Raw genomic sequence first — 22,287 nt, 5'->3', positions numbered from 1 at the left:
GAGAGACTTACACAGCAAATCTCCTTGGCTCCAACTCAGCATGATCCCACTCCTAATGATGTTCTTGCAGGATAGCAGACCCTGACAGCAGTGGTGCAACTTCCTGGTATCCTGCCCATGGGAAACGCAGATCTCCAGCTGCTCCCCGATTTACCACCATATATGTGTTACCACTGTGAAATGGCATTTAACTGGCAGCATGGATATTTTAGGAACAAAGCGGAATCTTGGCCATGGGGCTGATGGTCGTAGCCAAGATTGCAGTATTTGCCGCCTATGCGGGAGCAGGTCATTATTTGACAAACCATGGTGGCTTTAGCTGTGGAAAACCCTAGCGCTCAAGTTTGGTTGAGCATAGTGTGATGGGCAGCCAGAGATGAGTAAGATCTGGCAGAGCTGTTGACCAACCTAAAACAGGGATCCCACGTGCCCAGGGTGGGGCTCCCCATGACGGGTAACACATCAACTGACTGCTGGACAACCTAAGACAGGCGTCCATTAAAAAAACAAAAAAGGGGGACATGCAGGGCCTGGTCTCCCAAGGGTTAACTTCACTGCTTAGCTTGTTTCTCAAAGGGTAACAGGATGGGCAATCTTGGCCTGATACATCTAGCCCCTGGCTTAACCGCAAGTTCCTGCTTCCTATTTGTCAAGTTATCACCCAAGGGATTGGATAAACACTGGGAGGAACTCGAGGGATTTAGGATGGCCACTTGAGTATTGGATAAACACTGGGAGGAGCTAGGCAGAGTATAAAAGGCAGCCTGGAGTTTCAATAAGGATCATTCGCATTCGCATTCTCCTTACAAGAATGGTCCACTGCATGTTGTCTTTTTTGTAACCCTAGTCCCTCCGCTCGGCTTGAGGTATGCAGCGACGTGGGCGTTGCCAACATCTGGCACCACAAACTCTTGAATGTACATGTGACACCTAAGGAACTCATAGTTTGGTGAATGATATAGTCCCAAAGGACGAGGACAGTTTTTCCAGTACTAGAGCTACTCCATTTCTGTTACTAACTTCACATAACATCAGGTTTTCTAGCAGCTCTCCCAGAGACCCAGTTTTTTCACTTCTCTTCTAATATTCATAGAGCTCATTGTATTGAAATCAAGCATGTTGAGCACACCACACAAAACAAGGTTATAGATACTCACCTAACATGCGAGGAATGTCACACCAATATGCAAAGAGAACTTCAATACCCAAGTGATTTTCACTACTATTGGAAATAACTGCTCTGGCACCACATACTTCTGAATGTGCATGTGACACCTAAGGAACTCAGTGTGATGGTGAAAAGACTACTCCCAAAATACAAACACTGGTGTGCAAATGCAGTGTGCAGCTAATGTCCAGGCTGGAAGGCAGCAGACAGTGGCTTGGGTTCTGAGTGCTTGTGTGAAAAACCTGGTTTACCCTGTCTTGTGGCCTCTCTTTTTGTTTTGTTGTTTCAAAATTCTTTGTAACAAACATGAGTAACTTATCATTGCTCACTCATTCCCACTGAAAGATAACAGCAGATTGGGCATTGGTGGCAACTGATGCCATAAAACTGGAGGGCATCTATTGTGTTCCATCTATTGTATATAGCTAGCTCCTTGGAGCATTATCACTTTCTTTACCCATCCAAAGCTCCATTCCTTGGTGACGTATTGATACCATCTAATTAGAAGATGATTTTTTAGCGGCAATACAGAAATGATTGATGCACTCTGGTTTTTTTCAAGCTTGTCTACCTAGGGAGGAAAACTTTGACAAAGGCCCAGGTAAATCCTAGGACAGTGTACTCAGGGTACACAGGAGTATCGTTTTGCATCAACAAGTTGGTTAAATCAGAGTAGAGTGTACCAACAAAGAATCTTTCTGAAGGCAACATTCCTGCGGCCTAGAGCACTTATAAATTTGTGAGTGTATTTGGTTGAATAGAAAGTTATAATTTCTGTGCTCAGTATCTGGCCAGTGGTGTTAAGACCATTGAAATTTAGTAAGAGAAAGGAGTAGTCTGGATTCTATATACCATGCCCCTCCACACCATAGATTAACTTATGGTGAGGAGATAGCTCTGGCTAGGGACCCTAGATAACTTCTTTTGGGGAATAAAAACAGAGAGAGGCTACTAACCAGTAATATTAACCTGCACATGTGCATACAGAGTGAGCCTTGACTCTGAGGCCTTTACTAACTGCAGATGATGAAATAATTGAATTGTGCTGTGATTAGTTCTTGGCGGTAAATTGGTATTAAGCTATGTATCACGTCGGATGTTAGAAATGATAGAAGAAAATTCCAGTGGTCACAGCCTTCACCTGGATTTGAATGTGTGGTTGCAGCAGAGAGCTAAGATGCTGGAGGAGACACTGCAGGCTGTGAGGAGTTCCCAGGTCCACACTGCCACATTTCTGGCTGCTTAGGATTCCCTCCATCAGTGCAGTGAGCCCCCCGGGCTCTCTGTCCTCAGTGAGAGTGATATCCAAGGCCTGGGAAGGTGGGGAAGCTGCTGAGTGTGGGTCTCCCTATGAAGTGTAAGCAGGCTGCTTCCCAGAGCTCATTCTCTGTCATTTCCTAGTGCTTTGATTTAGTTTGCACATTTATGTTGCAATGCTGTGCCCTGATTTTGATGTCCCATCTTCGTTCTCCTGCATGGAACCCGAGTTTAATCAGTGTCTCAGAGAAAGAAAAGAAAACTCTTGACTTTATTTTCTGCTGTGTTTCAGTAAGACTAAACACTATAAGCTTAGGCAAAGGAAAGCTTTTTCCAGTTTAGGTCTTGGTTTCTTTTACCTCCTGTCCCCAGATGTGACTAAGTCCTGATTCTGTGTAATGTTTGATGTGTGTGATTGCTTCATATTTGGTTTTAGTGGAAAGTGTGCTAGAAAGCAAATCAAGCTGCTACCTGCATATGGATGCCAGTTCAAGATGTGACTGCTTCACTTAAAATTCTGCTCCTCACTAAGAAATCTGGGAAAGCAGCGTAAGGTGCCCCAGGTGCCTGGGTGCCTGCTCCCTGTACAACACCCAGAGGAAGCTCTAATTCCCTTGCTTTGCCCTGACTCAGCAAGTGCTGAGTAAACCAGAAGATGGAAGACTTCATTCTTTCTCTGCATTTTAAGTAAAGAAACAAATCTTAAAAATATACATTAGGTAACAATTATAAAGTAAAAAGACTGGGAACTCCTACCCACTGGCTCACTATGCAGGTGGCTAAAATAACCAGTGCTGGACCATGCTGAGTCCTGGAGTCTGCAGCTTCCTCCAGGTCTTGCATGTGGGTGATCAGGGCCCAGGCACTTGGATGAGCTTCCACTGCTTTTCCCAGGAGATTCACAGAGAGCTGGGTTGGAAGTGGAGCAGCTGATTCCATATGAGATGCTTGTGTTGCAGTTGGCAGCTTTACATATTATACCATGATGTTGGCCTTTGCTTTTGTTTTTGATATGATGACAGTACTTGTCTTGCTTTTTATTTCTCCTATGTGAATTCACTGAAAGTGTCTTACATATGGGACAATATTATGTTACAGACTGTGGATAAATTCTGATGGTTTATGAAGTATGGGTAGGGGAGAAGAATTTTAGTCTAACATTTCCTCCATGTATACTTCTTTTGTCTTTCTCTAGAACTTAGTTTGACTTTATTGTCTTTATATAGTGTTAACTGAGATCTCTGATCACATTGCTAAGTAGCAGTTCCCACTGGCTGGGCACTGATACTGTAGCATTAGCTTGTCCTGATTACTGCCAGTCAGTGTGTACCTTCCCTTGCTGTTCCATGAGATTTTCCTTCACATAATGTGCTGCTGTGTTTAGAGTCACTGGGAAGAAGCATGTGGTCCTCAAAATTGTGTAATTTTGCCCAGCATACACTCGGCTCTCACATAAAGAAATGGGAGCTGCAGCCTAGCTGGAGACACCCACAATAACCCCCCACCATACCCGCCCCCTGCCCTAGTTCCCATGCTTACCAGTATGTACAGCAGACTAGTTCAATCTGTTCCACATCCCATTCAGCTCTCATACATGCCAGTGGGCACTGAAGCGTAGTTCAACCAACCTGCCCTATTATCCAGCCCACACACATACTGGTGGGTGCCGTTCTGTCCAGCCACCCCTGCCCCAGTCCTGGATTTCGTGTTCTCCATTTGGAGTGGTAACCCAAGAGGGGGGTGCCCACTATCTCCCTATTAGGCTACTCCCTCTCCCCCAATCATGCACTTTCCAAATGGTTCTGTAGTTTAACTTGACAGATTAGCCACTGGTTTCAGCATCTGGTGTCTGATGCTGTGGCATAGCCCAACCAACCCTCACCCATTCTGCTTTGTGTTTGTCCCAGTAGGGACAGTCAGCCAAGCCTGGCTCATGAGGCCCACAGGTTTTGTAGTCCTGCCTGATCTGGTCTGCCCCCATCCCAACTCCTGCTCTCCAGTGGGCGAGGTGTTCCAGCAGGGGTGCTCTCTGCATTCCCCCTACCAGCTTTATCCCCTCACTCCCTGGTTCCTACTAATGCTGTGACTCAATCTGGCATGGCCTGCCTTACCTGGGCATTTGCTAGTGGGTGCTCTAGCCTGCCCCGCCCCGGCCCACCCACTATTCCACCTGGTGAGGCTTATAGTCAGGCCCAGCCCAGCATGTACCCTATCCCAGCTGTAATGTGTGCTGGTATGTGTTGCGACCATAACTGGACTGAACCACACTGTTCTGTTGCTCAGATTCATCAATGGCTGATGTGAACTGGTTCAGCCTGGTTCACCCCTGACCTGTGCCAAATGTATGCCGGTGGGTACGTTTCCCTGACCTGGTCTGAGCTGTTCCTTGTTGTGCTTCTTGCTTGTGCCTGCAGGGTTTTGTCCTGCCAGAGGCGTTGCCCAGGCTCCTCCATTAGATCCTCTCCCAATGCCAGATTTTGCACATACTGGTATGTCTATAAGCCAGCCTTACTCAGTCCACCTCCTGTACTAGCAGGAACAGTGGCCTTTCCTAACTGACCTTCAACCCATTCTGGTTCTTATTGTTGGTTATTTCAGTCCAGCCAAGGCTCATCCATACCCAAACACAGCTCACACATGGCTCAGTAGGGGAAGAGACCAAGCCTAGTCCATCCTACATCTACTCTGGTCTTCCAGAGCACCAGATGGTGCTGGAATCTAACCTGGCTTGGTGCATCCAGTCCCAATCCAAACCAAGGGAGACTGCAGTCATATCCAGACAAGGATGCATTCCCCACTCCAGCCCCCACACTTCTCAGTGGGAACCCAAACCCAGTTAGTGTGTCCCTTTAGCTCCCCAACCAGGCCTGTTCCCAGCCATAAGTCTTGCACGTGCCAGTGGTTGCTCTGACTCAGCTTGGCATAGCCCCTCACCTGCTTTTGCCTTTGCCTTTGATGCTGTAGCCTACCATCCCTGGCTCATGCAGTTCAGTAGGTGCAAGAGCCTAGCTTGACATGACTTGTGCTCCATCCTGATTTCCACTTTCGCTTGTGAGCTAAGGATTTCTCTGCCCTGCCAGGTCCACCCTGTTCTGTAACTGACACGCAAATTAGGCCAACTGTTGGAGCTACTTTGCCCAGTTTGTCCAACCCCCAGGCCTTGACCATGTGTTCACTAGCAGGAGCTTTGACCCACCAGGGGAGTTTCCCAAGTTCCTCCACCTGACCCACTCCCAGACCCAGTTCTCATACATGCCAGTGGGTGTTAGGCCAGTATTGAGCATAGTCTGGCCTTCCATTTGGTCTTGTATGAGGTGGTGAATGTTGCAGCCTGGCCCACCCCACACCCTATTCAAGATGCCCATTCGGGTGCTGCTGCCTTGACCAGCCCAGACTGTTACGGGTTCCTTCACCCGTTAGTGATGGCAGGCTCCTTGGTCACACCTAGCCTAGTCCATCCCCACCCAAACTCTTGAGCTAACCAGTGGGATTAGTATTTCCACAGGGTTTGGCCCACACATGCTCCACAGGATCTACCCCCAGAAATGGTTCTGTCATGTACTAATTAATGTTATGGCCCTGCCTAATGTAGCTTGTCTCCTGACCCATCATTCTGTCAGATACTAGGATCTGGTCTTGTTAGACAACCCCCTAGGTTTAGCTTTTGCATGGACTGGTGTACGGTGGTCAGCATTATTCTGTAATAACAGGCTGTACACAGGACTTAAAGGAAGCTGATACATCAGTCTGACCCATGAAGGTCATCTGGTCCCTCTCCCCCAAACTTCCAGGTCTCAGAATCCTCGCTTACTTTCAAAGGAAAAGTTACTCTGTCGTTGGGAGTCTTCAGGATTGAATCACAACCCAGAAGCACAGTGGGCTGAACATGGAGGTACCTAGGCAGCAATTCATAGCCCCAGAACCCCAGGACTCACTGCTGGGTGGGCAGCAGGTTGTGGTTGTAGGGTGGCTCAGAGGGATTGTATAGAAGCTGTTACTTTGGGTTCTGTGTGATGGCCTAGTGGCTAGGGTCCTTGCTTTGACCGTGCTGGGATCCCATATGGGGCACCAGTTCTAATGCTGGCAGCTCCACTTCTCATCCAGCTCCCTGCTTGTGGCCTAGGAAAGCAGTTGAGGACGGCCCAAAGCCTTGTGTCCCCGCACCTGTGCGGGAGACCTGGAGGAAGTTCCTGGTTCCTGGGTTCGGATTGGTGCAGTACCGGCTGTTGTAGTCACTTGGGGAGTGAACCATCAGACAGAAAATCTTCCTCTCTGTCTCTCCTCCTCTCTGTGTATCTGACCGTGTAATAAAAGTAAATAAAATCTAAAACAAAGAAGTTCTTTGTCCCACAAATCAGAGTCTCAAGATACTATTATAAAAAAAAAAAAAGAAAGAAAAAGAAGAAGCTGTTATTTTAGAACTTCCCTTTTTTTTTCTTTTTTTTTAAATTATTTATTATTTAACTTCAGTAATTACATTGTATTATGTGACACAGTTACATAGATACTTGGGTTCTCCCCACCCCTCCCCAAACCCTCCCACCATGGTGGATTCCTCCACCTTGTTGCATAACCAGAGCTCAAGTTCAGTTGAGATTTCCCCATTGTAAGCGTATACCAAACATAGAGTCCAGCATCTTATTGTCCCGTCAAGTTCAACGGCTTCTTAGGTATACCCTCTCTGGTCTGATGACAGAGCCAGCAGAGTATCATCCCAGTCAATTGAAAGCTCCAACATACCATCAGCAAAAATTTACATCATTATGGAATTAATTGACATAGTAATGAGTAACCAATATGTTAAAAGTAAATGCGGGTTCCCAGCCACCTTCTGTGACCACCTCACCTATACTTCAATTTTAGTTTATACACAACATATAACATTCAAAACATAACATGTTATACATAACATCATATCATCTTAAATTAAGGCAAACATGTGGTATTTAACCTTTTGGGATTGGCTCATTTCCCTTAGCATTATGGTTTCCAGTTTGGCCCATTTGGCCACAAAGAACTGCATTTTGTTTTTTTTAATAGCTGAGTAGTATTCCATGGAGTAGATGAACCATAGCTTTCTTATCCAATCCTCTGTTGATGGGCATTTTGGTTGTTTCCATGTTTTTGCAATTACTGATTGTGCTGCTATGAACATAGGAGTGCATGTTGGTTTCTCATAGAACAAGTGTTCTGGATATATTCCTAGGAGTGCTATTGCTGGATCATACGGTATGTTGAATTTGAGTTGTTTGAATATTCTCCATACTGATTTCCATAGAGGCTGTACCAGCCTACAGCCCCACCAGCAGTGGAGTAGGGTTCCGTTTTCCCCGCAACCTCGCCAACAAGTGTCGTTGGTGCTTTTATTCATGTGGGCCAGTCTTACTGGTGTTAGGTGGTACCTCATTGATGTTTTAATTTGGATTTCCCTTATTGCCATGGAGTAACATCCCATGCTCCTGGATAGGTAAAATCAATATCATTAAAATGTCTATACTGCCAAAAGCAATATATACATTCAACGCAATCCCAATCAAATTGCCCAAAACATTCTTCATGGAACTGGAAACAATGATCCAAAGGTTCATCTGGAAGCACAAAAAACCACGGATAGCTAGAACTATCCTGAAGAACAGGAAGTTAGCAGGGGGAATCACAGTTCCGGACCTCTGGACATACTATAGGGCAGTGGTTATCAAAACAGCGTGGTACTGGCACAAAGATAGAGAGGAAGATCAATGGAGCAGAATAGAAACGCCAGAAGGAAACCCACACAGATACAGCCAAATAATCTTTGACAAAAAGACAAATGACAACCCAGGCAAATGGGAAGGTCTGTTCAATAAATGCTGTTGGGACAACTGGTTGATAGCCTGCAGAAACAAAAAAATAGATCCACATCTCTCACCATACACTAAGATCAGATCTAAATGGATAACAGATCTAAACCTACATCCAGAAACCTTCAAACTTTTGGAAGAAAATGTTGGAAACACACTGGAACACTTAGGGGTAGGCCCTCACTTCCTAAAAAAGACTCCAGATGCAGTAGAAATCAAGACCAAAATAAACAATTGGGACCTCATCAAACTAAGAAGCTTCTGTACAGCTAGAGAAATAATCAACAAAGTAAAAAGGCAACCCACAGAATGGGAGAAGATCTTCGCACACGACATAGGTGATAGAGGGCTAATATCCAGAATATACAAAGAGCTACAAAACAACCAAAATGTCAAAACAAGCAACCCACTCAAGAAATGGGCACGGGAAATGGGCAGACACTTCACAAAGGAACAAACCCAAATGGCAAATAAACATATGAGAACTTCCCTTTAAGTCTCCAGTAATGGTGGGTAGTGCTGTGCCAGTTCAAGAAGGGCAAACACAGAGCCTGATGGGCCACTTGGTGCTTTCCAGTCTGGATGTTTGTGGTATGCACATCTTCAGCATGGAAGAAATACAAGTAACTGTTCTCCCATTCCAGTCGAGTCCTTTGGATTAAAGTGTTTTCTTTCAGTCAAACTTTTTACTAAATATATATATATATATATATATATATATATATATATATATACATGTATATGTATATTTATTTATTAGATAAATAGATATAGATATAGATATAGATATAGATATAGATATAGATATAGATATAGATATATAGAGCAGAGAGACCAATGGAGTGTGTGTTTGTGTGTGTTAGGGAAAAATCCCAGTGACATCACAGGTGGTTGTTATTTTTAAAAATTTGTTTTTATTGGGAAATCAGATTTACAGAGAAGGAGAGACAGAAAAAAAATATTTCATCCACTGGTTCTCTTCCCCAAGTGGCTGCCAACAGCCAGAGCTGAGCTGATCCAAGGCCAGGAACCAGGAGCACCTTAAGGGTCTCCCACCCAGTAGTTGTTCTCTTATCACCAAATGTACTGTGAACTTTACCTTGTTGTTTGATCTCTTGTTCTTTGCAGTTGGATGTTACTTCAGAACATCTTTGTGTGTGTTGAGGGGGCCTTTTTGCTTCTGTTTTCATGCCTTCAATAATTAGAAAGTAGTGTAAAAGTAGTGGGATTAAAGTGAAATTTTAACAGTGGAAGTTCATCTCACAGTGCCACTTACTGATAATATACGTTGGGCAAATTACTCATCTTTCTTAAATCTCTGTTTTGTTACATATTTATATGAGAGGACAGAGATAATACAACAGAGTTCCCCCACCTGCTGGCTCACTGTTCAGATGACTGGCATGCCAGAGCTTGCCAGAGCTAAAAGCCAGGAACTCAGTCTGGGTGTGTGGCCCAACAGCTAACATTTTGAACACTGGGTCTGCCTCCCCAGAGTGTGTAATAGCAAAAGGCTAGATTCAGAGCATGCATCAAACTTAAGCACTCCAACATGGCATGTGGACATCTGTATTGGTCTCATATAGAAAAAATAAGTGTGCCCCAACTTGCGTTTCTTTGTTGTAAAATAAATAGTTTTGACCTCATGCAGTTGCTGTGAGTATTAAAAATGAAATACTTCACATAACATCACCCAGAATTTGGCACATATACGAGGGGGAAATGTTAGATATCAGCAGCTGCAGCTGCAGGAATCACTGATGGCCAATTCTGTCCACTGTCCTTCATCACAGTCCCTGCTTCTCTATTGTATTTGAAGGTGCTGTCCTTTACATCGATTTCTGATGTGTTACACTCAAAACCCATCTCCAGGATTTCCAATGTCTTACTTGCCAGTAGAGTGAACATACCTTTTTTTAAAATTATTATTAATTCACTTATTTGTTGTAAATGAGTGAAGTAAGTAATTTAAAGACTAGCAAAGGCTATGCTCCTGTCCTGAAGCACTAGCAATGTTTGTGGGGTGCAAGTGAGATCATGCCAAAGAAGTCCAGGGAGTTTTAAGGAGGCCTAGCCCTATAGTTACCTGCAGGCAGGCTGGGAATATGGTGGGCACTGCCAGAGCTGGTGTGGCCTTTAAGTAACAAGCGTGGCAGTGGGGCAGGCATGCTTAATGAAAGGGGAGGCTGTCCTAGCCTGCCTGCCCTGGATCAAGCAACGGGCTGTGGTGTGCATAAAAACACTGGATGAGTATGTGAGGAGTCAGATTGGACAGTAGGCAGTTAGGATCTCCTGGTGCCTGGTAAATTACCCTTTAAACTGTAAGAACTGGGTTTCCCCCTAATTCCTTATCCTTCCTGTGGCATGTTCTCCCTTGGGAGGAAACAAAAGGATAGAATCAGCACATCAATCCCCATCTCTTAGAGCTGTTGCCAAATCAAAAGAAGTGAGACAGGGCTCACCCTAGCTCCCCCAAATCTCAGCTCTGGGTCCTTGTCAAAGGAATTGCACTTGAGCTTTCAGCTTCAGGATGGTGTTGTGGGGTGCAAGCAAGACAATACCAGGCAATCTAGGTTGTTTTCAGGAGTTGTTTTTAGCAAGATTGGTGATTATGGCGCCCACTTGGAATGACCAAATCTCAAGTCCATGTGAAAATCCAGTCTGAATGGAAACACCAAGAGGAACAAACAGGCATTACCCTGAATTTCACCCATTAAACTGCAGACCTCTGTTCCTGCTTCCTCAGCAATATATGTTATTCCAAGAGACATACGTGGCCACACTTACAAAGCAGCAGACATCCACCTTCCCTTGTTTCTCAGCCCACATTCCATTACTGCCAGGCCTCACCTCTTCTGGAACTCTTGACAACATGTAAATTAGAAATACAAATCAGGGCCTGGCATAGTGGCCTAGCAGCTAAAGTCCTGGCCTTGAATGCTCTGGTATTCCCTATGGGCTCTGGTTCTAAACCTGGCAACCCAACTTCCCATCCAGCTCCCTGCATGTGGCCTGGGAAAGCAGTCAGAGATGGTCCAAAGCCTTGGGACCCTGTACCCATGTGGGAGACCCAGAAGAGTTCCTGGCTCCTGTCTTTGGATTGGCTCAGCACCAAGCATTGCAGACACTTAATGAGGGAATCATCAGATGGAAGATCTCCCTCTCTGTCTCCCCTCCTCTCTGTATTTCTGACTCTGTGATAAATAATAAAATAAATCTTAAAAAAAAAAAAAGAAATAGAAAGCATCTTAGCATTAACATCTTTACCGTTCCCTGTAAGTGGTGAACAGAGGGTGAGGAATACAGACATACAGGGTTCATGCTCAGGGACTACCTGTCTTCCGAGTTTTTCCACGGGAAGCCAGAGAACAAGCAGGTACTAGGGAGGCCAAGAGCTCGAGTGCAAGAGTTAGGGAAGCACGTGACCCGCCCCTCCCTATCATAGGCATTCTTGGGGGCTTGCTTGGGAAGGGATTATACAACAATGCACTTCTGCCTCCTTTCAGGCACCAGGTGATGATAAATGAGCATCACAGATGTGCAGAAGGGCATGCCTAGATGTTGGGGTGGGGCATGGCTCCCAAGCTCATGACCATGAACAAGTTGCCTGCCTCACAACATTGGGAGACGGAAGTTACAAGCCTCACCCTCTTTTCTAGGTGATGTGATAGGCATTTCTGCCCTTGGGGTGACTCTTGTGATCCCCCCAGCATGGTGCTTAAAAGACACCATTTCCAACATTTTGTCTGGTCTTTTCTCTCTTGGAGCCCCCTCCTGCCACTAGGACAGAAGCCATTTTCTTTCCTCTTATTGAATAAATCCTGCTTTGAAAACTGGAGTTCTCTGCATGAAAACTCATGTGAGACAAGAAACAGGTTGCTGCAGTGTTTTGCTTTGAATTCCCTGCAACTCTAGCCTGCTTTGTCCTGGAGCAGCAGGAAGTCTGTGGGGGTGGGCAGGCTAGAAGTGAGTGTTGGAGCTGCTGATCCAGCCTGGCCCTGGAGCAGCTTGCAGGCAGGCCAGGGGTGTGGGAGTGGCCACTGGGAGCTCAGGTGAGGCTATGGCGTGGGCGTGTTGTGGGGTGGGGGACTCAATGCATGCAGGCTGGGGCCACAGTGTGGCCTGCAGTGTGAGCCGAGCCCTGGAATGGCTATGGGTGCACTGCCTGCTGAGGGAGTGGGACCACTGGCTAAGCCTGACTGGCTCTCAGCAGCAGATGGTGGACAGAGTGGCAGTGCTCATGGGCTAGAGGCGTGCTTGCACTTCCTTACCAAACCTGGCTTGGATGAACAAGTGTGGCAGCAGTGGGTGTCACTTAGAGGTGCATCCTTCCCAGAGCAGAAGTGGGTCTGGCTATGAAGGCAACGACTACAGTCCTGTGAAAGCAGGGACATCAGTCAGGATGACTTGGCAATGAATCAGATGGCAGGCAGACAGCGGGCACACAGTGCACCAGCTTGTTCAGCTTGGCCCTGGAATAGCGGCTGGTGGGCACATTGGGTCCTCAAGTAGCTGCCATAAAGAGTATTTAAAAGGAGATGTTGCAATGACATGTATATTGTAAAATTTAGTTTATTTATCAGAGGATCAGATTTCAATTCCATTTATCAATATTTAGAAAATGCTGCAAATTATACCCTAAGGACTATCATCAACTATATAATGCATGGAGTTTTGTTTCACAGTCTTCCTCATCAATAACACATTATCATGCGTGCAACCATTTTGCATGCTAATATAAAATCTAGAGGATAGAGAACATGGATTCCCCTCTTTCTTTGGAACAATGTAACAGTGGATTAGGTTTTAATTCAATATCAGTTTATCCTTGATATAATAGTTACATGTTTTAGAGATTACATCAAGAATTGTGTTTAATCAGTCTAGGTATTCTTATGTTCACATTTAGAAAATATTATTCTCACTTTAGTCAAAATTGAAGGTGTAGAAATCTAGCTGAATCTTCATTGTTTTTGGAGGACTCTGTTCTAGCAAGTTCCTGAACAAGTTTGGCAAGTAACATTTTGTTTTGTTTGTAAGTAAATGTTACTTAGCTTGTCCTGTACCACATCCCTCTGGATTAGGGCTGGGTGTGGGTGAAGTATACAAAAGAGAAAGGGAAAAGCTTAAACCTTGGAAAACTGCAGTTTCAAGCAGAGGAAGAGGGAGAGGAGGGGAGAAGTGGTTGTGGCCACTCAGATTCTCAGTGAGGAAAGCTAGCTAGGGAACTTCAGACAGAGGAGGGCAAAGGAAGGAGTGAGACATGAGAAGCATGTGGAGCACAGTGTGATTTAGAGAGGGTAGAGGGAAATATTGATTATTGATCAGAATTAATAATAATGCTTTACAGGTAGCTGGCTCATGCTGTAGGCACAAGGAATACCCAAGTGGCTGCAACCGCCAGAGCTGATCCGATCCTAACCTAGGAGCCATGAACTTGTTCTGGGTCTCCAACACCCATAAGATTTCCAAGGCTTTGCACCATCCCCCACCGCTTTCCCAGACCACAAGCATGGAGCTGGATGGGAAGTGCGGCCACCAGGACAAGAAAAATTGCTCAAATGCCCTGCTTGTGTAAGGCAAGGATTTTAGCCATTAGGCTGCCGCGCCAGGCACAAATGATAGATTTCTAAAATGACAAACTGCAAGGATGAACACAGGTCGCATTCACGTGAGGTGTTGAAAAGCAGATAACCTATAGTCCCAGGAACAAGATCAGAGATATACACATCCAGGCCCAGCTACAGGCATACAGGGCTCAAGACATGAGGAGGCAGACAAGGCTTGTATAAGTTTCTAAAACACAGCAAGAAATATAGAATGCGTCACATAAAGCAGCACAGTAGGTGTGGATCAAGTTTATGTTGCTTACAGTGAAAACCAGCCATTGTGGAAATCCATTAACAAAATTAAGTAGAAATTGGGGTCTGGCACCTTATCTTAGTGGCTAAATCCTCGGCTTGCATGTGTGGGATCCCATATGTGTATCAGTTCATGTCCCAGCTGCTCCACTTCCCATCTAGCTTCCTGCTGTGGCCTGGGAAAGAGTAGATGATGGTCCAAAGCCTTGGGACACTGCACACACATGAAATATCTGGATGAGGCTCCTGGCTTCAGATCAACTCAGTTCTGGCTCTTGTGTCCACTTAAGAAGGGAATGAGCAGATTCAAATCTTTTCTCTCTGTCTCTCCTTCTCTATGTAAATCTGTCTTTCCAATAAATAAATCAAATTAGTGAAAGTCATTAAGAAAGAAATGCCATGTAAATAATCAATTTCAGGAATATAAACGTAATTCTTCATAAAACTTGCCATCTTTCACGAGATTATAAGAGGATTTTCTGAAATACTTAGGAGTAAGATGTTTTAAAACATGTCCCAGGGTAGTAGCCTAGTGGCCTAGGTCCTTGCCTTTTATGCGCTGGGAACCCATGTGAGCACCAAATCTCATCCCGGCAGCCTTGCTTCCCATCCATCTCCCTGCTTGTGGCTGGGCAGCTGTTGAGGATGGTCCAAAGCCTTGAGACCCTGTATCCACGTGGAGACTGGAAAGGCTCTGGCTTCTGGCTTCAGACTGGCTCAGCTCTGGCCATTGTGGCCACTTGGGGAATGAATCAGTGGGAGGAAGATCTTCCTCTCTGTCTCTCCTCCTCTTTGTATATCTGAGTTTTCAATTAAAAATAAAAAAAAATCCTTACAAAAAGATGTTATAAAACAAAAACCAAAAGCCACACATTATGGAAACCAAGTAACAGAAATGCATATCTACTTCATAACACAGGAAATATAAATATACTATAGCTACATATAACACTGCAAGTTTTTTTTTTCCCTATTGAATCTGGAGAAGACCTCTTCTCCCTTTGTCTCTCATACATTATTTTTAATGTGGAGTCAGGAATTTAAACACAGAAAGGAAATTAAAAATAAAATTGTTAGCAGAATGATCAAGTTTTAACTGCAAAATTGTCCATATACTAATGGCCGTTCTGTGGAAAACTAGATTTAAACAGAGGAGAAAATCAGCAAGATTTGTGAGCAGGAGATCAATTTTAAGGCTCAAATTAATATGTACTGATAAGAAACAGATGTGGAACACTAAGAAAATAAAAAAAAAAAAAAGACCAAGGCAAAAGAACAAGACTACGAGAAATAAGATGGAAAAGATGAACTTGTATTATATTTCCAAATATTCTTCAGCTTTGCATTTTGAAAAGTCAAATGAATTAATGAGAGAAAACGTCAATATAATGAAGAAAAATCCCACATTCTATTGAACATTGAGTGAGGTGCATCGGAGTCTCCCGCCATCTGTTTCTCCATTGCCAGACTTGAACCTGTAGCAGAGAGGGAAGGAGAGGCCAGGAGGTGGACTGATGTGAGAGGCGACAGCGGCCCCTGTTGTTGGAAGGCTCAAGCTGCAAGAGAGGAGGCCACTTCCAGCATGAGGTGAAGCCCCGCCCCTCCCTCCCCCTCCCTCCCCCTCCCTCCAGAATCCTTTCTCAAGGCCTTTCTTGCTTTGTGATTCCGATTGGCTGCGCATTGTGACCTCATGCGTAGTCAGGAGTGGTCTGTGGGAGCGGTCCAATCAGGCGCGCCCAGGAAGCCATGTGGCAGCAGGCAGGAGGTTGTTGTGGCGCCGCCATAGCCACGTTGCTGGTTGTGCTGGTGGAGAGGCGCAGGTGGCTGAGCCAGTGCTGCCCTGTGAGCTCCCTCCCCGCAGGAGCCTCTGCAGGACCCCCGACTCATCAGAAGCTGGGAAGGGTGAGTGTGTGAGAGCATCTCCTGAGGCCCTGGGGTGGGCGGGCGGGCCAAGAGGGGGACCTTGGGGTCCTCCCTCTGCAGCACTGACCTTGAACACTAGGACTCCCAGTTGAAGCCATTGTGCAGTGAGGAGGGGGGAGTGCCCAGGGACAGTTCCACCTTCAGGTTGGGCAGATTTCCTTTTTATTGTTTAAAGGTCTTGATTTGAGCAACTGCGTATCGAGCCCCCCAGCTCAGTCCTGAGTGAAGCTCCTCCTAAGGGTCTGGGGCAGTTTGCTTGTTGCTGACACCAGAGCAGCACAGACTCCAGCAGTTAGAACAAACAGCCTTGTTTTCCTCCGAGTTTTGCTGCAAGGTTGAGGGGCAGCATGTGGTGCTGGCGCTGTGCTTGGCAGAGGCCTGGGGTGGCACAGCGCCCTTGTAGACAAGCCAAGGGAGTGCAAGGGGACTCATGCAAAGGGGCTTCTCTAGAAGAACCTGAGGAAGGAGCCGTTAAGGCAGCACTACTGATTTATCCTGATGGCTTCTGGTATGTTATCACCCATTCCCTTAAGATCTCATGATTGGGATTAAATGTCCCCATGAGTTGTAGAGGGAATAAGTCAGGTTCAGCAGAGAGCATTTTTTTGTAGCTCATCTTTTTTTTTTTTCAATTTTCTTTTTTTTTTTTATTGATTACATTGCATTATGTGACACAGTTCTATAGGCAGTAGATCCCCCCATCCCTCCCTACCCCCCCCATGGTGAATTCTTCCACCTGAATGTCCAGAACTCTTGCCTCAATGCCAAGTGCTGCTCTCTGCCCTGAAAAATCACAACAGGAGTCACTATTTCCTCCAAGATGCAATTCAGTAAGTTGTCTTTTTTTTTTTATATCTCACAAAATAAGCATTAGCTTTTTAAAATAACTGTTTGCTGTGAACCATAGGTGTGCCCACCTGACACACCACAGGCAGGCATCACTGCTCTGTGTGGGTGTGCGTGACCGTGGTTAAGATGACATTGGGACTCCTGTGTCTCCATCAGAATGCCTGGGTTTCAGTTCTGTGCAAATGCAGTGTGCAGCTACTGCCCAGGCTGGGAGGCAGCAGACAGTGGCTTGGGTACCGGTGTGCAAAACCTGACTTATTTTTGGTGTTGTGGCTGTTACAGGCATGTGGGAAGTGAGAGAGTGGTTAAAATTCTGCCCAGTTAATAAAGAAAAAATTAAACTAAGCTTCAAAAGTCTTGGTACATCTCCTTTTACCTAAGTGCATATACTTTATCAGAATATCTTCAACTTGTGATCCCCATTGAAACATTTACATGGTCCTACTGTATTCTTTTTATTTTTCTGAATTTCAAAATACTTTGTAACAAAAAACATGACTAACCTATCCTCTGGCTCACTCATTCACCTTGAAAGAGAGCAGTAGATTGGGGGGTTTCCATTCAGAGTGGCACCTGATGCCCTTAAACTTGAGGGCATCTGTTGTTTTCCATTTCTATTTAATGTAGCTAACCCCTCAGAGCATTAATATTTTCTTACCCATCCAGAGCTCCATTCCTTCATGACATATTCATGTCATCTAAAGAAATGATTGATGCACTCTGGGTTCTCTCAGCCCTGGCTACCTAGGGAGCAAAACCTTGGCAAAGGCCCAGGTAAATCCTAGGGTAGTGAGCTTGGGATACGCAGCAGTTTCATTTTGCAGCCACAAATTGGTTTGGGCAGAGGATAATTTGTACCCACAAAGAATCTTTGTGAAGGTAAAATTTTGGTGGCCTAGAGCACTTTACAATTTGTGAGTGTATTTGTGACTGGTTTCCTAAGTTATTTCAGTGAATATTTGCAGTGGTCCTATTCTGGTGGTAGAAAGGGTAAAAACGATGTGAGTGTATTTGGTTAAATAACAAGTTAATTTTATTTGCGTTCAGTATCTGGGACAAGGGTCTGTTTTAAATTTAATTTTATTTTTATTGGAAAGCAGATATACAGAGAGGAGGAGAAACAGAGAGAAAGACCCTCTGTTCATTGATTCAGCCCCCAAGTGACTGCAAAGGCCTGAGCTCCTCTGATCCAAGCCAGGAACCCAGAATCTGTTTCTTAGTCTCCCATGTGGGTGCAGGGTCCCAGAACTTTGGGCTGTTGTGAGCTGCTTTCTCAGGCCACAGACAGGGAGTTGAATGGGAAGCCGGGTCACCAGTTTAGTACTGGCACCTACATGAGATCCTGTCCCCTGCAAGGAGTGGATTTTAGCTGCTAGGATACTTCACTGGGCCCTCTACATAACTTCTTAAAAGGGAAAAAAACCAGAAAAACAGACACCTGTTATCCACTTACATTAAGCTGAACCTGTATATAGAGATTGCGCCTTGACCCTGAGGCCTCTGCTAATTGCAGATGATGAAATAATTGAATTGTGTTGTGATTAGTTCTTGGTGGAAAATTGGTATCAAGCAAACATAGCACATCTGATGTTATAAGCAATCTCAGTGAACACAACCTTAAGCTGTAGTTAAATGTGTGGTTGCATCAGAGAGCTAAGATGATAGAGACACCACAGGCTGTGAGGAGTTCCCAGATCCACACTGTCACATTTCTGGCTGCTTAGGATTCCCTCCATCAGTGCAGTGAGCCCCCCTGGGCACTGTGTCCTCAGTGAGAGTGATCTCCAAGGCCTGGGAACGTGGGGGAACTGCTGAGTGTGGGTCTCCCTGTGAAGTGTAAGCAGGCTGCTTCCCAGAGCTCATTCTCTGTCATGTCCTGGTGCTTTGCTTTCCAGTTTGCTCACTTAGGCAGGGATGCTGTGCTCTGATTTGGGTGTTACATCTTTGCTCTCTTGCGTGGAACCTGAGTTTATGCAATGGTCTCACAAAAAGAAAAGAAAATTCTTGACAACTTTATTTCTGCAATTTTTCAGTGAGACTGTAAACAATATTAGCTGCATACCTATTGAGAAAATGCCTTTGTCAATTCATGTCTCGGTCTCTCTGCTCCTCTATCCCCAGAGGTGACTAAATCCTAGTACTGTCTGACAATTGATGTTTATGATTTCTTAAACTAAGTTCTTTTTAAGTGAAAAAATAAATCCTCAAAATATTTCTTTGTTTTTTTTTTAATTTTTTATATGTTTTATTTGTTATGTTCAAAGAAGAGTTCAAGGAAGAGACAGAGCCTGGCAAGGTGGCTTAGCAGCTGACGTCCTTGCATAGAGCACTGTGCGATCCCATATGGGTGTCGATTCTAATCCATGCAGTCCAGTTCCCATCTAGCTCCCCGCCTGTGACCCAGGAAAGCAGTCGAGGGCGGCCCAAAGCCTTGGGACCCTGCATCCCCATGGGAGACCCGGAAGAGCTCCTGGCTTCAGTTCAGCACAGCTGAGTAGTGACCGCACAGCTGTTGCTGTCACTTGTGGAGTGATTCAGTGGATAGACTATATTTCTGCCTTTGCTCTCTCTCTCTCTCTCTTTCTCTGTTTCTCTCAGTATATATAGGACTTTGTGATAAAAATTAATAAATCTTTAAAGAAAAATAAGAGATCACGATCTTCTGCCCACTGGCTCACTACACGCGTGGCTAAAATAACCAGTGCTGCACCAAGCTGAGTCCAGGGGCCTGCAGCCTCCTCCAGGGCTTGCATGTGGGTGATCAGGGCCCAGACACTTGGATGATCTTCCACTGCTTTCCCCAGGAGATTCACAGAGAGCTGGGCTGGAAAGTGGAGCAGCTGATTCCATATGGGATGCTGGTGTTGCAGTTGGCAGCTTTACATGTTATACCGCAATGCTGGCCTTTGCTTTAGTTTTTGATATGATGACAGTACTTGTCTTGCTTTTTATTTCTCATGCTAATTCATTGCAAATGTTTTGCATATGGCACAATATTATGTTACAGACTGGGGATAAATTCTGATGGTGTATGAAGTATTTGTAGAGTGGAAGGATTACAGTCCAACATTTCCTCCATGTGCACTAATTTTGTGTTTCTCTAGGACTTGGTTTGAGTTTATTTTCTTCATGTAGTGTTAACTGAGATCTCTGATCACATTGCTAAGTAGCTGTTCTCACTGGCTGGGCACTGATACTGTAGCATTAGCTTGTCCTGATTATTGCCAGTCAGTGTGTACCTTCCCTTGCTGTTCTATGAGAATTTCCTTTAAAGAATGTGCTGCTCTATTTAGAATCACTGGGAAGAGCATGTGGTCCTCCATGTTGTGTGTGAAACAGTGCACCAAACATCCATGCCAGTTCTAGTTTTTACAATATTTCTTTTTGTCTTATCATTTTTTAAAGATTTATTTTTAATTTTTATTACAAAGTCAGATATACAGAGAGGAGGAGAGACAGAGAGGAAGATCTTCCGTCGGATGATTCACTCCCCAAGTGAGCGCAACAGCCGGTGCTGCACTGATCCGAAGCTGGGAACCTGGAACCTCTTCTGGGTCTCCCACACGGGTGCAGGATCCCAAACTATTGGGCCGTCTTCGACTGCTTTCCTGGACTCCCACGCTGGTGCAGGATGCCAAAGCATTGAGCTGTCCTCGACTGCTTTCCCAGGCCACAGGCAGGGAGCTGGGTGGGAAGTGGAGCTGCCGGGATTAAAACTTGCACTGATATGGGTTCCCGGCACATTCAAGGCGAGGACTTTAGCTACTAGGCCACGCCACCGGGTCCTGTCTTATCATTTTAAAAAATCTCGTTAGTATATTTTATTTATAAAAGCGATGGAGAGAGAGATCTACCATCTGCTGGTTAACTCCTTATATTGCTGCAAGATTGTGACAAGGTCAAGCAAAAAACAGGAGCCAGGAACTAAATCTGTGTCCATTTTAGCAGGTGCAAAGACTCGCATACTTGTGAAATTTCTTGCTTGCATCCAGAGAGTGTGTTAGCAGCAAGATGGAATTTGTTGTGGATTGATAACAGAAACACGGGAAGTCCAGTGTAGGGTGAGCGTCTCCTAAGCAGTTTCTCATCCACTCTACTAGATGCCCACATCTCATTTTAACTGAATATTTTAGATGGTGCAAATTCTGTCTTCTAGGAAGATATCAAGGATGTATCTCCTGAATTTTTGAGTGTTTCCCTAGAGTCTGTAAAGTATATTTGTAAATGTAAACCCAATTGTAAATAACCCTGTTTCATTTCTTTAGAAATTCAAGTATACTCCCAATTTCTTGAGAAGTTCAGGTATAATCTCAACTGTTTTCTCCTGTGCTGTGTGTAATTTTTGTCATTCTTTTTACTTAGTATCAAGAGCAACAATCTTGTTCATTTTTGGTAGTATCCTTTTGAATAAAGATTTGTATGTTAAAAGGTATCAGAATGGAGACAGTGAATGTTTATACCATCATTTGGTGTCAAACACTTTTCTTTCAGTGACTGACATCCATAATCACATTGCACTTTTTGATTAATTTCTCTATTATTTGTTGAAAAGAATGTGAGAGACATCAGTTGTAATGTGATGTTCACTTTCTGAAGTAGTTCCCTGCTCGTGTGCTTGGTAGATAGAATAAAGTGGCTCAGTTCCTTGGACACCTGCACCCCTGTGGAGCATCAGAATGGAGTTGAGGCTCCTGGTTTTGGCCTGGACTTTGTTGCCTCTTGTGGTCACATGGGGAATAAACAAGTAGAGGGAAGATCTCTGTCTGTCTTTGTAATTTTCACATTTAAGCAAATAAGTGAAATTTTTTTAAATAATCAAAAACGTGGGAGTAATAAAATCCCAGGGCCTATGGAAATTTATCATAAAATGATAATAATAAAAGGTAAAAGAAATGAAAGTAAGATTATAATCCTGGAAAAAAAAAGAACCTAGCATGATAGCTTAGTTGCTACAGTCCTAATCTTGCATGTGTCAGGATCCCATAAGGGCACAAGTTCTTGTCCCAGTTGCTCCAATTGCTATCCAGCTCTCTGCTTGTGACCTGGGAAAAAGTAGAGGACAGCTCAAAGTCTTGAGCCCTGCACGTGCATGAGAGACCCAGAAGAAGCTCTTGGCTCCTGGCTTCAGATCAGCTCAACTCTGGCTGCTGTGGCCACGTGGACAGTGAACCAGTGGATGGGAGATGTTTCTCTCTGGTCTCCTCTCTAAATCTGAATTCCCAGTGAAAATGAATAAATACTTTACAAAACAAAAATTCAATAAAGAATTTAAAAAATACTAAATGTATTTTATACTGTGTAGTTTGGGACAGTTTAAATTTTTTAGGTATTGTTACTATGAAGGGATGATTCTGATTTTTAAAACCTTCACAGAAATTTGATCAACATG

General features: G+C 44.5%; 1 protein-coding gene across 1 annotated transcript in view; it reads left to right on the top strand.

The window, feature by feature from the left end:
• Nucleotides 1–233: 233 nt before the first annotated feature.
• Nucleotides 234–22,287, top strand: part of LOC131480433 (zinc finger protein 501-like) — a 69,535-nt gene continuing 47,481 nt past the window's right edge. Inside the window, 2 exon segments of the mRNA XM_058665265.1 lie at nt 234–288; nt 848–866. Of these exon segments, the coding sequence (XP_058521248.1) occupies nt 234–288; nt 848–866 (74 nt within the window).

This window comes from Ochotona princeps, chromosome 6 (genome assembly GCF_030435755.1).
Source record: "Ochotona princeps isolate mOchPri1 chromosome 6, mOchPri1.hap1, whole genome shotgun sequence".
Taxonomy (NCBI): Eukaryota; Metazoa; Chordata; class Mammalia; order Lagomorpha; family Ochotonidae; genus Ochotona; species Ochotona princeps.
Note: the sequence above shows the minus strand (reverse complement) of the source record. Positions and strands in the feature narration are given on the sequence as shown.